This window comes from Hemiscyllium ocellatum, chromosome 17, assembly GCF_020745735.1.
Source record: "Hemiscyllium ocellatum isolate sHemOce1 chromosome 17, sHemOce1.pat.X.cur, whole genome shotgun sequence".
Classification (NCBI taxonomy): Eukaryota; Metazoa; Chordata; class Chondrichthyes; order Orectolobiformes; family Hemiscylliidae; genus Hemiscyllium; species Hemiscyllium ocellatum.
Genome location: NC_083417.1, coordinates 43,976,515 through 43,991,571, shown reverse-complemented (window position 1 = coordinate 43,991,571; position 15,057 = coordinate 43,976,515). Strand labels below are relative to the sequence as shown.

The 15,057-nt window shown below is 40.3% G+C and overlaps 1 protein-coding gene across 3 annotated transcripts in view; it reads left to right on the top strand.

Moving 5' to 3' along the window:
- snx20 (sorting nexin 20) overlaps positions 1-13,648 on the top strand; it is a 35,177-nt gene extending 21,529 nt beyond the window's left edge. For all 3 annotated transcript variants that reach the window (XM_060837710.1, XM_060837711.1, XM_060837712.1), the window contains exon 5: positions 11,729-13,648. In XM_060837710.1, coding sequence (XP_060693693.1) covers positions 11,729-12,400 — 672 coding nt within the window. In that variant the 3' untranslated portion in view covers positions 12,401-13,648. The remainder of the gene's footprint in view (positions 1-11,728) is intronic.
- The last annotated feature ends 1,409 nt before the right edge of the window (positions 13,649-15,057 follow it).

Here is a 15,057-nt window from a genome sequence, read left to right as displayed (position 1 = left end):
GAATAAGGGCAGACCTGGCTGGCAAGGAATTTACCAGGAAAGATAGTTGATGAACAATGGTAGATGTTTAAGAAAATAGTTCATGGCTCACAGCAAAGAGATATCCTTGTGACAAAGAAGGAGTCCAGGATGAGATAAGCCCGCCATGGTTAACCAGGGAAGTTAAGAATGGTTTCAAACTGAAAGGAAACCAGATAATGTGGCAAAGTTTACTGGTGAACTACATGATTGGAAAACTTATAAAAAAACACAAAAGACAACCACTAAAAAAAGGAAGAAAAACTTGGAACGTATCAAGATAGACTGCAAGTGGTTCTTTAAATACATAAAAAGAAAGCAAGAAGTCAAAAAGTGAACATAGGCCCCTTATAGAATGAGATTTAGAAAATTATAATGGGGAATAAGGAAATAGCAGAGGAGTTGATTAAATACATTGCTTCAGTCTTCACAGTAGAAGACACTAATATCATTTCAGAATTACTGAATAATAAAGGGGCAAAAGGAGGAGAGAAAACAAAAACAACAACTATAACTAGAGAACAAGTGGCAGGGAAACTATTGGAGATAAAGGCCGAAAAGTATCCTTAACCCATTGTTAAAGGAAGTAGCTACAGAGTTGGTGAAGCATTGGTAGTAATCCTTCAAGCATCTATGGATTCTGGAAAAAGTCCCAGAAGATTGGGGTGTCAGTGGGGCAGCACTTTGGGGCCAGCGACCATAATTCTATTCATTTTAAAATAATGATGGAAAAGGATAGACCAGATCTAAAAGTTGAAGTTCTAAATTAGAGAAAGGCCAATTTTGACAGTATTAGGTGAGAACTTTCAAAAGCTGATTGGAGGCAGATGTTCGCAGGTAAAGGGACAGCTGGAAAATGGAAAGCCTTTAGAAATGAGATAACAAGAATCCAGAGAAAGTATATTCCTGTCAGGGTGAAAGGAAAGGCTTGTAGGTATAGGGAATGCTGGATGACTAAAGAAATTGAGGGTTTGGTTAAGAAAAAGAAGGAAGCATATGTCAGGTATAGTCAGGATAGATCCAGTGAATACTTAGAAGAGTATAAAGGAAGTAGGAACATACTTAAGAGGGAAATCAGGAAGGCAAAAAGGGGACATGAGATAGCTTTGGCAAATAGAATTAAGGAGAATCCAAAGGGTTTTTACAAATATATAAAGGACAAATGGGTAACTAGGGAGAGCATGGGGCCCCACAAAGATCAGCAAGGCGACCGTTGTGTGGAGCCACAGAAAATGGGGGAGATACTAAATGAATATTTTGCATCAGTATTTACTGTGGAAAAGAATATGGAAGATATAGACTGTAGAGAAATAAATGGTGACATCTTGCAAAATGTCCTTTTACAGAGGAGGAAGTGCTGGATGTCTTGAAATAGTTAAAGGTGGATAAATCCCCAGGACCTGATCAGGTGTACCCGAGAACTCTGTGGGAAGCTAGAGAAGTGATTGCTGGGCCCCTTGCTGAGATATTTGTATCATCGATAGTCACAGGTGAAGTGCCAGAAGACTGGAGGTTGGCAAACGTGGTGCCACTGTTTAAGAAGGGCAATAAAGACAAGTCAGGGAACTATAGACCAGTGAGCCTGACCTCGGTGGTGGGCAAGTTGTTGGAAGGAATCCTGAGGGACAGGATGTACATGTATTTGGAAAGGCAAGGACTGATTAGGGATAGTCAACATGGCTTTGTGCGTGGGAAATTATGTCTCACAAACTTGATTGAGTTTTTTGAAGAAGTAACAAATAAGATTGATGAGGGCAGAGCAGTAGATGAGATCTATATGGACTTCAATAAGGCATTCGACAAGGTTCCCCATGGGAGACTGATTAGCAAGGTTAGATCTCATGGAATACAGGGAGAACTAGCCATTTGGATACAGAACTGGCTCAAAGGTAGAAGACAGAAGGTGGTGGTGGAGGGTTGTTTTTCAGACTGGAGGCCTGTGACCAGTGGAGTGCCAAAAGGATCAGTGCTGGGTCCTCTACTTTTTGTCATTTACATAAATGATTTGGATGCGAGCATAAGAGGTACAGTTAGTAAGTTTGCAGATGACACCAAAATTGGAGGTGTAGTGGACAGCGAAGAGGGTTACCTCAGATTACAACAGGATCTGGACCAGATTGGCCAATGGGCTGAGAAGTGGCAGATGGAGTTTAATTCAGAGAAATGCGAGGTGCTGCATTTTGGTAAAGCAAATCTTAGCAGGACTTATACACTTAAGGGTAAGGTCTTAGGGAGTGTTGCTGAACAAAGAGACCTTGGAATGCAGGTTCATAGCTCCTTGAAAGTGGAGTCACAGGTAAATAGGATAGTGAACAAGGCGTTTGGTGTGCTTTCCTTTATTGGTCAGAGTATTGAGTACAGGAGTTGGGAGCTCATGTTGCGGCTGTACAGGATATTGGGTAGGCCACTGTTGGAATATTGCATGCAATTCTGTTCTTCTTCCTATCGGAAAGATGTTGTGAAACTTGAAAGAGTTCAGAAAAGATTTACAAGAATGTTGCCAGGGTTGGAGGATTTGAGCTATAGGAGGAGGCTGAACAGGCTGGGGCTGTTTTCCCTGGAGCATTGGAGGCTGAGGGGTTTATAGAGGTCTACAAAATTGAGGGGCATGGATAGAATAAACAGACAAAATCTTTTCTCTGGGATCAGGGAATCCAGAACTAGAGGGCATAGGTTTAGGGTGAGAGGGGAAAAATATAAAAGAGATCTAAGGGGCATCTTTTTCACGCAGAGGGTGGTATGTGTATGGAATGAGTTGCCAGAGGATGTGGTGGAGGCTGGTACAGTTGCAACATTTAAGAAGCATTTGGATGGGTATATGAATAGGAAAGGTTTGGAGGGATATGGGCCGGGTGCTGGCAGGTGGGACTAGATTGGGGTGGGATACCTGGTCGGCATGGACAGGTTGGACCAAAAAGTCTGTTTCCATGCTGTACATCTCTATGACTCTATGTTATATTCAAGGTCAAGATAGCCAAGGGAATCAAGATTTATCAGGATAAGACAGGAAAATGGAGTTGTTATGATTCGATATGATCTTGTTGAATGGTGGAGCAGACTCAATGGGCCTCCTTCCGCTCCGACTTCATATGGTCATATGGATTTCAGTTGCAAAACCTTTGGAGATTACATAGAATTAGACCCCTTGACATAAAATAAAATGCTAGCTATGCAGTTGGCAGTGGAGAAAAGCAATACAGTTGGAAATGCGTAAAGCAATTTTAATTCAGCAACAAAAAAACCTTGTGGTGAAGACCAAAATAGAACACGCTTCTAGATTCAACAAGACATTAAAGGGACATCGCAGCTGCAGGTCAGAACTCGAGACCAGACAGCAGTGAGCACAGACCCAAAGCAGAGTGAGGAGGACAAACACAGTCACAGATAATGCAGCAGCTCCAGAGTTTATGCAAAGCATGGAGGCTATTCTCCCATTCTTAGAAAATTCCATCCAATCAAGGGCTGGCTCCAGGCACAAAACACGAGATTTGGAAGCTCTACAAAGTACAAATGGTCATAGGTTTAGATAAAACCTTTGGGCGGCACGGTGGCATAGTGGTTAGCACTGCCGCCTCACAGCGCCTGAGACCCGGGTTCAATTCCCGACTCAGGCAACTGACTGTGTGGAGTTTGCACGTTCTGCATGGGTTTCCTCCCACAGTCGAAAGATGTGCGCGTCAGGTGAATTAGCCATGCTAAATTGCACGTAGTGTTAGGATAGGGGTAATGGGTGGGTTGCGCTTTGGCAGGTCGGTGTGGACTTGTTGGGCCAAAGGGCCTGTTTCCACACTGTAAGTAATCTAATCTAATCTAAAAATGGTCCTAAAGGATCAGGCCTATATTACTGCACTGATAAATGATATATTAGCATCAAAATAGGAAGAAGTACTATTGATGTTCAATGTTTATTTCAATGGATACAGGAATTTAAAACTGCAGTTTTTAAAGCAGGAGTCAAGAGAAGCAATAGATTAATTCCTAAACAATCCTCACTGACTGGCAGGGAATTCTGCTTAGAAGAGGCCGAAGGCAGAATTAATTCCTGACCAGATCGTGTACAGAGAGTCAGATGAGGCAATATCAGACCTCTTCTGAGGTATAGAGTAATTATTGGAGGAGAAAACGGTGTAGATCACTATAGGCAAACACAGCTTTGGAAGCAAAACTAGGTGCTTATGGAGAAACTGTGGCATCATGGGGAAACTTCAAGTCAGGTGGTTGAGAACACAGGCCACAGGTAAAGCCATCCCAAAAAGCACAGCCCACAAAAATGGTAAAAAGCATGTCGACCACAACACTGAAATGTCTGAAGTAGAGAGGGTAAATAAAAACAATGACTGCAGATTTTGGAAACCAGATTTTGGATTGGTGGTGCTGGAAGAGCACAGCAGTTCAGGCAGCATCTGAGGAGCAGTAAAATCGACGTTTCGGGCAAAAGCCCTTTATCAGGAATAAAGGCAGAGAGCCTGAAGCGTGGAGAGATAAGCTAGAGGAGGGTGGGGGTGGAGAGAAACTTGCTACCACAGCCACATTTGCTTCCTCAGTGCCTGCCTCCGTAACCCAAACTTCCAGCTCAGCACTGTCCCCATGACTTGTCCTACCTGCCTATCTTCTTTTCCACCTATCCACTCCACCCTCCTCCCTGACCTATCACCTTCATCCCCTCCCCCACTCACCCATTGTACACTATGCTACTTTCTCCCCACCCCCATCCTCCTCTAGCTTATCTCACCACGCTTCAGGCTCTCTGCCTTTATTGCTGATGAAGGGCTTTTGCCCGAAACGTCAATTTTGTTGCTCCTCGGATGCTACCTGAACTGCTGTGCTCTTCCAGCACCACCAATCCAAAAATGAAGTTGAGAGGGAACAAGTGTCACAAATGGAAAGACTGCCCTGTAGGGGGAGTGTTGTGACACAATTGTGGAAATGTGGGTCATTTTGGGAAGATATGCAGGTTTTAAATGCAGAGCAGAGAATCAAAAGGGAAGTCATTACTGCCCAAGCAGAGTTAAGAGGGAAATGCCACAAGGCCAGAAATAGAAAAAAAACTGCAATAATAATGACAATTAATACTAGTGAGTTAAATTGGATGAACACACCATGGAGTTTAAACTTGAAACTAGACTCAGTGTCTCACTGTAATCAAATCAACATAAATGGCTTCTGAAGATGAAATCTCAATGAATTACAATGATCACAGCAAAGCTATGTAGGTATAATGGAAAAGAAATCATGCAATCACTCTCTGTCTTTCAGAGTCAGGAATGCAGTGAGGGATCTTAAAGCTGAAACTAATTTACAAGGTTGGTGAATTTACAGATGCAGACCGGGAAAGTGAATCTCAAAGTGAGATCCCAAATTATTCACAGGCTTCGGAGAAATTGAAGACAGAGTACCACATTCTCTAAGGGATAACACAAAATAAATCTGTTTGTAAACATCAGGAAAAATGCCAATAACCATTCTTAGATATAGTTAAAGAAATAATGGTTTGTATGTTAAAGCAAAGGGTACTTTTCCTAGTTGTATTGCCAACAAGATTGTGTTCAGGCATTATCACAGTACCAAAACCAAATTATTTAATACAAATTTATGTGGTTTCAACTGAATTAAACAATGTGGTAGATTCACTCAATGGCTTTAGTGAAATTTAGCAAAACTAACTAAGGCTATGCCAGTCACCAAACTGAATGTGAACTGGGGAATTTGGTCTGTTAAGATGGAAATGAGGTGGAATTTCTTCTCTCAGAGATTTGCCAGTTTGGAGTTTTCTTTCTGATTGAGATGGAACTGGATGATTGAATATATTCACAACTCAGTTATATTTTTGATTGACAAGGGGCATGGAGTGGCAGGTTGGGAAGTGGAGATTTGGCCATAGTCAAATCATCTATGATCATATTGAATGGTAGAGCAGATGCAAAGGCCTGCACCAGTTCCTATTTCAAGAATTTACACAGGAAATGTCAGAACCTACAGCCGATGCAACAATGCAGAAAGTTAATAGCATAGAAAGGCTAGTGTGACAAGAATGCAGACTACTTCATTGGAGTTACAGAGTAATTATTTAGTGAATTTTACATGTCTTAATAGAGGCTGAAGCTTACGGTTGTCAAACTGAAAATGAACAGATTTTAAATACAAGACTTCCCGGTAATAATCTGCAGCACTCTATCCTTTATAACTATATACATGCTAAATTGTGCAAGCCTGAAAAAAATCTACGAGGAAAGGTGACTAAAAGCATTGCAAAAGCATTAGGTGTTAAGGAAAGCCTCAAATGTCGGATAGAACAGTAAAAAAAAACTGTCTGATGAAACAGCACTTAGTGGATGATGGAGAAAGTAGAAAAATGTTTAGAAATTACACTTACCACCAATGTGAAAGTCACAAGTTCTCTACCATCTAATGTATCATCATTCAATCTTGGTCTCATAAACAGTAGCCAACTTTAGAGTTGAATTTCTGTGAAAGGCCCAGGAGCAGCAGGATATAAAGATTTACTGCAGGCTTTCAGTGTAACTTATGTGAATGTTGAAGCGCAGACACTCTAGGCAGAAGTTCACTGTCCATTTGCAATTCCCCAGAATGTGTGAGGTTTTAACTCCACATCATGTGGGAGGCCAAAACTGGATTGACGGGAAGCCTTTGATTAGGCAGGGAGGTGGTCACTGACAACCAAACTGCAGCCAATGCTGATTAATGTATTGGTAATCAGCAAGGAATGGAGTTTCTAAGAGGATAGAAATCAAAAAGTTGATGTCAACAGAGAAGATGTTGAGTCCTGCGCGAGAGGTCAGAGACCTCAGAGGGCCTTGAAATGTTTTCAAGGGGTATTCCATCACTCTCCTGACTTGTGCCTTATAGATTGTGGACAGACTTTGGGGAGTCGAGAGATGAGTTATTACGAGCTTCTGATCCACTTATATATGTGTTTTATGGCAAGTCCAGTTGAATTCTTGTCAATGGTAAGCACCTATCCTGAGGAAATCGTGTAGAGATATCGTGGCGCTCAGATGATTGACCTCCAGCAACCACAACCATCTGTCAATGTGCCAAGTATGACTCCAACCAGCAGAGAATTTTCCCACTGATACCCAGTGATTCCAGATTTGCCAGGGCTCCTTGATGTCACACTTGATCAAATGCAGCCCTGATGTTAAGGGTTGTCACTCTCACCTCACCCCTGGAATTCAGCTCTTTTGTCCATGCTTGAACCGAGGCTGTCAGTGAGATCAGGAGTTGAGTGGCCCTGGTGGAACCCAGACTGGGTGACACTGAGCAGGTTATTGCTGAGCAGGTGTAGCTTGATAGCACTGTTGATAACACCTTCCATCACTTTACTAATGATCGAGTGTAGACTGATGGGGCAGTAATTGCTTGAATTGGACTTGTCCAGCTTTTTCTGTACAAGGCACACTTCCACAAAGTGTGAAATGCTGCAGGGTTGCTTTGATGTCTGGAGATTCATTTCTCACTGACTCTTGAAGAAGTTGGCTGTGATGCCACTCCCCCCCCACCCCGCTGTCTGAAGAGTCCCACACATCGTAATCTTCCAGAATATAGATATTTGCTTTTTTGTTTGCACTTTTGCCTTTTACCCTGCTGTTGATAACTTATTTACCACCTTGTTTCTTGCCTCTGCACATCCTTTTCCAGTGATTGGATTTTCCAAAGCGTAACCTTTTGATCCATGTACCAGACATTTCCTCCTGTCTGTGAACTCAAGAGATCATCCACAGTTCCCACACATCTTTCCCTCTATCTGTGCATTTCTTTAAATGTTTCACTTCATCAATCTTGCTGATTTGCTTCTGACTTAACTGAAGATTAGCCAGTTGGGCAGTCAGTGTTTTCACCTGTTTACTTATGATTCCATGTCTCTGGAGCTGAAGTCAGCCTGCGATATTGCGAGCTTGGCCTTTCCAATCAAATCTTTTTGAGCTGATTTAGCATCTGTTTCCTTAAATTTACATTTTCTTTCTGCCTTTTTTCATGCTGTCAGGAAATTCTCAACAGGCAGACTGCAATTCCTGCCTCAGGCTTTGCAAGTCATATCAATGGATCTAAAGATTTGACTTTAGATGAAAGCTCAAGTTGACTTTATCAAGATTTATGTCTGCGCAATTGCTGTTTTCTTCACTTTATTCTCAGCAATTGAACAAACTTTACCCTTTTTGTGCTGCTCACAAAAGGATGTAGCTGATCCTTTCCTGTTCACTACTGACGTTTTGAAACCTACTGAATGTCAGTTCGCTCTTATGTTTAAAGTTTTCAAATGCCGTTTTGACATCATTAGCATTGCAATTCATCATGAGTGGAGCTGTGTGCCCATTGCTGCAGCAGCCGCCATGTTATTTTCAAACCATTAATTCAGTTTGTCTCTTTTTCGACATTACATTTGGTTGTTTTTTTCCCCAAACTAATTCAATATTAAATCCTGTTCAATATTTAAGTCATACTCACTGCCATATACCAAAACTATGTAACGTGTTTGCGAGTTTTGAGCAGATTTGTAGCTCAGGTTGAGGTTTTGGATGTAGGTTTACTCGCTGCGTTACAAGGTTCATTTCCAGATGTTTCATTACCTTACTAGGTAACAGCTTCAATGAAAGTTCCAGCATTTCTTTGCATGATGTCCACTGAAGATGTTACCTAGTAGGGTAACGAAATGTCTGGAAATGAACCTTGCAGCTCAGCGAGCAAACCTACATCCACTATGTAACGTCTTCTGGCCTATAAATTTGAAACGGTCACATGCTAAGATTCCAAATGTTGGTGTTTCAGTGTTTTTCTGAGAGTTCCCCTACTGGCTGGAGGACTGATACATGTGCTTGACATATGGCTTTGTGCAACAACAAATGAAGCACCTCCAATTTAGATTTGCATAAAAAATTATTTCCTCCCTTTTTATGAACAATTTAACAATAGAATAGTGGGAAATCTGGCGAGGGGATGTGGAAATTTCATCTTAGTAGCATAATGGGGCCTGACCAGACAGACTCTTCAATGGGTACCTGGTTCCACAGAGTAAGTGTGAATTCACTTACCTTTTGAACTGATACAGATTTGGTCTTGAATAGGTGCCGCCCTTACCCCCCACCCCCCCTTCACCAACAGCTCAGGAAACCCCATTGCCAGCTGTAAATATAGAAGTCCAGAGACTGAGTAACAATGAGGAATGAAGCCTCGCGAACACATTTACAGCTGTAACACATCTCCTCAAATTGGATTGGCCACCATTCACCTTCTGGCATTTCAATCTCCAAATGAGTTTTATTATGTTCTGGGATCAATATTTTGTATCAGACTGACATTCTATCAATAGAAATAAATACAAAGTAATAAACACGCAGTGCATTGTTCTGCTGAAGAGCTGATGGCACCTCAGAGAATGTCTAGTAGTAATGTTCAACACACCATAATCATGTTTTGTGCTTTTGGTTATTTTACAATGAAAGCTGACCTGCCAGGTTGTTTAGCAAGGCTAATTGTCTACACCTGTACACTACCAGCCATGTATAGAGGCATTGTTGAGCACGGTTGGTGATGACTGCAAGGCCTGAGAGAGATGGAAGTAGAGTCATGCCATAGGCTGACAAACTTCATGCAGCATCAGAATGACACAAATCCTATTCTGTTCCTTCTTGCACGTTGCATTGCTGACCAATAGGGATCCCACATGGAGTGTTGAAGAAAATAATCCTCTTTATAAACATCTCTCACACCAACAGCCCCACTACGGTTATCCACCACACATGGAGGGGAGTTACAGTAACAGTAAATCATGCCTGTCAACTTGGTTTCTTCTATCTACTATTTCCTGTCTCCTTCCTCTTTAGTGTTGACAAAAGTTGAGAATGCTTTTGGACCTTCATAAGTTATTCAGAAATTTTTGTTTTTTGATTCAACCACTAACCTTCATTTTAATCCCATGATAAGTGTGTTACTTTCATTTGTTGAAATCTGGAACAAGGTTAGTGGGCCGACTGCAAAAAGCTTAGATATAAACAGCAAGTGCCAAAAATATTTAGCAGAGACCCTGCCATGGAAATGGTTTGATCACAACAACCATTGGGCAGGTGCAGTGTAGCGTTTGTCTGCCAAATGTGCACACCATTTGAACATAACCACCCTGGCCCCAAATCTAAATTGTAGAGATTTGGCAAGCAGACAATTTGGTTTATCTGTCCACAACACACAATGTTGTGGACAGGACCGTCTGGTTTGTATTATGAGAAACTGTTTGAATCTCAGGAGGCACTTGGAGGGCTACTTATGTGCAATTATTTTTTTTCCAGAACATTAGCAAAGGCAGATGCATAAAATCTCTTGCATTTGATGTTGCTGGAAGACTCAGAGGGAAATATCTACAGTGACCTCAGTACATGCTAGTATGACTCATAGTCCACATTTTGCCATAGAATATTGGCTGTTGACAGTTGTTATTAGATAGGGTCACCCTATGATGAAATGTAAATTTATGTTCCTGTTTGATGTTGATCCATTCTGTCGTCCAAATCAAAATTATACACCTTCCCACTGTCAGCATCTTATAACTCCATGCTTAATTTTCAACTTGGCACAGATATTGTTTGGTATTGTCATTTATCAGAGAGCATTTAACCCTTGATCTTCCAACCATTGACTACATACAAGTGGGTAATGTAATTCTTTCAATGATAAAGTTATTTGTTGAAACACCAAAGACTTTCATGACTATAAAATTCATAATTTTGTTTTTACTTAATTCACATGTATAATCACAATAAAAAGAAATGCTTGGAAAATAAATATTGTTTCATTTCACACTGAATTATGAAGTTCTCATCAAAGAATCCACAAATATTGCATTTCCATCCTTGCACATTTCTAATATCAGGATGACTAGTCTTACAATGTTGTGAGTATATTCTTAACAGCAAATTAGACATTCTTCATAGTTTACACATTGCTGTGTGATCTTCATAACTTGCTCTATAACACATTGATGGACGTTCATTAAAATGCTAATAAATTCCTATTAATTCACTGTGTTGCTTCTAAGAGTCTTGTTCCAATTCAGTCTGAAAATTACAATGTGCCATTTTAGTAGAATTTCTGTTGTCACCACACTTGAATTCTATAAATTTCTAACTCACGGTATTTTCTTACATTCCAGCTGTTCTTCCAATCCTCCCCATGCGAAAAACAGTTTGTAAAAAGTCTATGACTGTGCAAAAAAGTGTGAGGAACTCTTCTATTTTAGTTAAAAAGAGTCCATTTCTTAGTTTGTTCTTTGCTCAGATTGCAGCTTGGAATAGTGCCTGTGGGGAAATATTTTCCTTCACTTGCTAATTCTGTTCTCTGCTTTATATTCACATTCATTTTTGTGCTAAAATTAGTGAGGGAGGAAGGCTCAGTCCTTAATTAATAACACAAATCCTGCAAACCTCAGTGGACTTGAGTTTCTGAATTGTATTTATGTAAAAAAGAATCTGAAATTCTCAAAAGGTGTTACGATGTCGATTCCCAATCTTGCAGCCTGCTGCACCAAATGGGCCAGTGCTAAAGCTAGAAAAGAAAATTAAATTGTATTGTTTAAGCTGAAATGATTGAGTAACCTTTGCACCATTTTAATTCATGGCATCTATTTATTTTCTACTCAAACATGTGCCACCAGTTGAAATAACACGCAGGTGTTTTGCTCTTTATCTTTCTACCTTCTCAGATGTACAAAGTGGTGGTCATAAAATCCGGCACCTATGATGGTAGTCAAGCCTATGCTGAACGGCGATACTCAGACTTTGAAAAGCTCCATAAAAATATCTTGAGAAATTTTAAAGAAGAGATAGAAGGAATTACATTCCCAAAGAAAATCGTGGCTGGGAACTTCATGCAAGAAAAAATCATTGAACGTAAATTGGCACTCATGGACTACTTGGGACAGTTATATGCAATCAAAGACATCCGTGAATCGGATGAATTTATTGAATTCTTCTACCTACCGGAGGTGCAGGAAGGATACAACTGCCTCAGAAGTGGCCAATATACCACAGCTTTGAACTGCCTTCTGAATGTTCTTAGCTTGCAGGAGAAACTGTGTATGCGTTATTATGATCGGCTTGTTCTTACACTCAGTGCTATTAGTGTGTGCTGCAGAGATCTGGGTAATATAGATGATGCCTATCAATTCTGTGAGAAAGGTGGCCTTATTTTACCCAATCACAGTCGCCACAAGTACCTTATCCCTTTGCTGAAGGTTCAGATCAATCTAGGTAATGAGCTAGGTAAGGACATGAGGCACCTCCAAAAAAAGGTGACTGAATTAGAGGAACAACATGGCTGCCAAAGCAACCTGCCTTCACTGAAAGAGCTTGTGGTGCAGGAATACATTCAATAAAGCCTATCTTTCAGAAAGTCTTCTTGCAAGCAGTCAACTAAACTGCCAAATAGGTTAATGTCACACTTTTACTAAAATATTTTCTGTGCATTAAAAAAGAAATACATTGTACAATCTATTTTAACAAAAAGGAGGTAATTTTCAAATAAAATTTTTGACATCTTTTCTCTTCACCAAAGAGAGGGAGAAAAAAAAACGTCTGGTGAAATCTGCAGATTCTCCATACGTGGCCTGACCTTTCACTGATCAATGGCCCAGTTTCTGGTCTTCATAATTTAAAACACGTAATAAATTGAGCAGATTTTTCAGTGGACAAATAGATATTACCGATCCATCTTTGGATCTGTAATGCAGAATGTTTGATTTGCATCATTTGGTCTCCAAACCTCCAAAGCCTCACTTTCCCTCTCCCCAGTAAGTCCGGTCAGCAGCTGTCTGAGGTGAGACTTCCATCTGAATGAGAGGCAATAGATCCTTCTCCAGCTAATTAATGATTTTTGGAGCACTAAATCTCTTTTGGGGCTGCAGTGTTTGCTGGGGTTGCATCGTGACTTCAGGTGATGGGACAAGAATCTCATCCATTCAACAACTCCTGCTCATGGTTACACAGTGACTAATGTTGGAAAATGAGCATTTCAGGGTTCACAATATTTGAAAAGACAAACAGGATTGAAAAGGAGGCGGCTTAACCCTGATAATAAAGAAAGACTTAAGGACATTCATAGGAACAGATCCTGATCTGGAAATCAATATGGGGGTTAATTAGGCTTCATAAGCATCAGAAAACATTGGTGGGAGTAGTTCATTTGCCCCTTAATGGTGGTTATACTATTGAACAGAACATTAAACAAGAAGTTATTGGAGATTACCACAAAGGCAATATATTAATTGTGGCGGACTTTAGTCTTCATATAGATTGGACCAATCGAATTAGTAAAGGTGGCCTGAAAGGTGTGTTTACAGAATGCTTTCATACAGTTTTCTGGAGCAATATGTTGTGGAACCAACAAAGAGTAAAGGTATTTTAGGTAAAGAATTCAGTGAAGCAGGGTTGCTTTGTGATATCAAATGGTCTTCTGCTGGTCCTATTTCTTATGTTCTAATAATCGTATGTTCTTGCAACTCAGAATTAATACTACCAAAGAAGCAGACAGCATGCTGATCATCTTCTGTTCATGGCAAAAAACATGGTCTTTTGCCTTCAACGAACCACATTAAATGTACAAGACTTTAAGATGTTGACAGTTTTATATTTTAGTTGTGTGTTTACATTTTGTGACAAAATGTGAATTTTGATTCAATATATGTTCTGCATTGACAATGTGCTTTAATAAATGCTGACTGTTGACAGTGATGTCAGTAAACTATATGCCTGAGGTAGTGATATTCATCAATAGTGTTAGTTTGTCACAAATTCATTTTATTCATTCATGGGATGAGAGTGCTGCTGGCTCATTGTAATCGCCCTGAGGAAAGTGGTGGCTAGCTGTCATTCTGAAGCACTGCTATCCTTGGGGTGAGAGGGCACATGTGGTATCGTTAGGAAGGTTCCAGGATTTTGTCCCTGTCACAGTGAAGGAATGGCAATGTCATTTCAAGTTACGAAGGTGTGTGTCTTGGAAAGGAACTTCCCTGTAAGCTGCTAAAGCTCAATGCAGGAGGGATCAGGCCTCTTGTTAAAAATAAAAGCTTTCCAGAGGTTCTTAGGAATCTAGGAAATTCATCCTGACATGATCAGTTGTGAGGAGGTAAGGATGAGAAAAATCATTAGCTCTGGCTCACTGCGGGCAGAGGATTTGGGAAACTGAAAATTGAGAGGAGCGCCTGGAGAGAGTCTTTCGAAATGGAACCTATTGAAAATGAAAGTCAATGGGCACTGCTTGCTATGATGACTGTATTACCTTTTTCTGTGTTTTATTAATATGTAAAAAGGGAACTTTTTTCTACAGTTTAACTTGTAAGTCATCTATGAAAAAAAGTAATGTAGTCAATAATACCTTGAGTCAGCTTTTGCAATAAATGTTTTAAAATGTAAAATGTTGCCATGTCATCCATTTTAGTTATTAAATGCAAGATCAAATTTCTTTTTAAATGTATAGGTTTCTACTGGGATTGTAACACAGTCAATTGCCAACATTTTCAGGAACTATGATTATTGGATGCAGAACCCTTTTTATGGCAAATAAAACAATTTACTGTAATTTCAAAATAATTATAACAGTACATTCAAGGTTGCATTACCAGAATTAAATCCTGAAGGAATGTACTAAACCAAATGTATTGAATTGATAAGTTGAAAGGTCTTTAGCAAACAGGAAATATGGAGCTGGCATCGTCTGTCTAAATTACAAATAGAATTAGATTTTCTATAATATTTGGCCCAACAAGTCCAAAACAATACTCCAAAGAGCATCCCACCCAGACCTATCCTCCTACTCTATCCCTATAACCATGCATTTCCTACAGTTAATACACCTAACTCTGAATACTATGGGCAATTTAGTGCTAATCCACTTAACTTGCACAAATTTGGTCTCTGGGAGGAAACCAGAGCACACAGCAGAAACCAGACAGACACAGGGAAAGCATGCAACCTCCACACAGACAGTCACCTGTGGCTGGAATCAAACCCAGGTCCCTGGTGCTGTGAGTCAGCA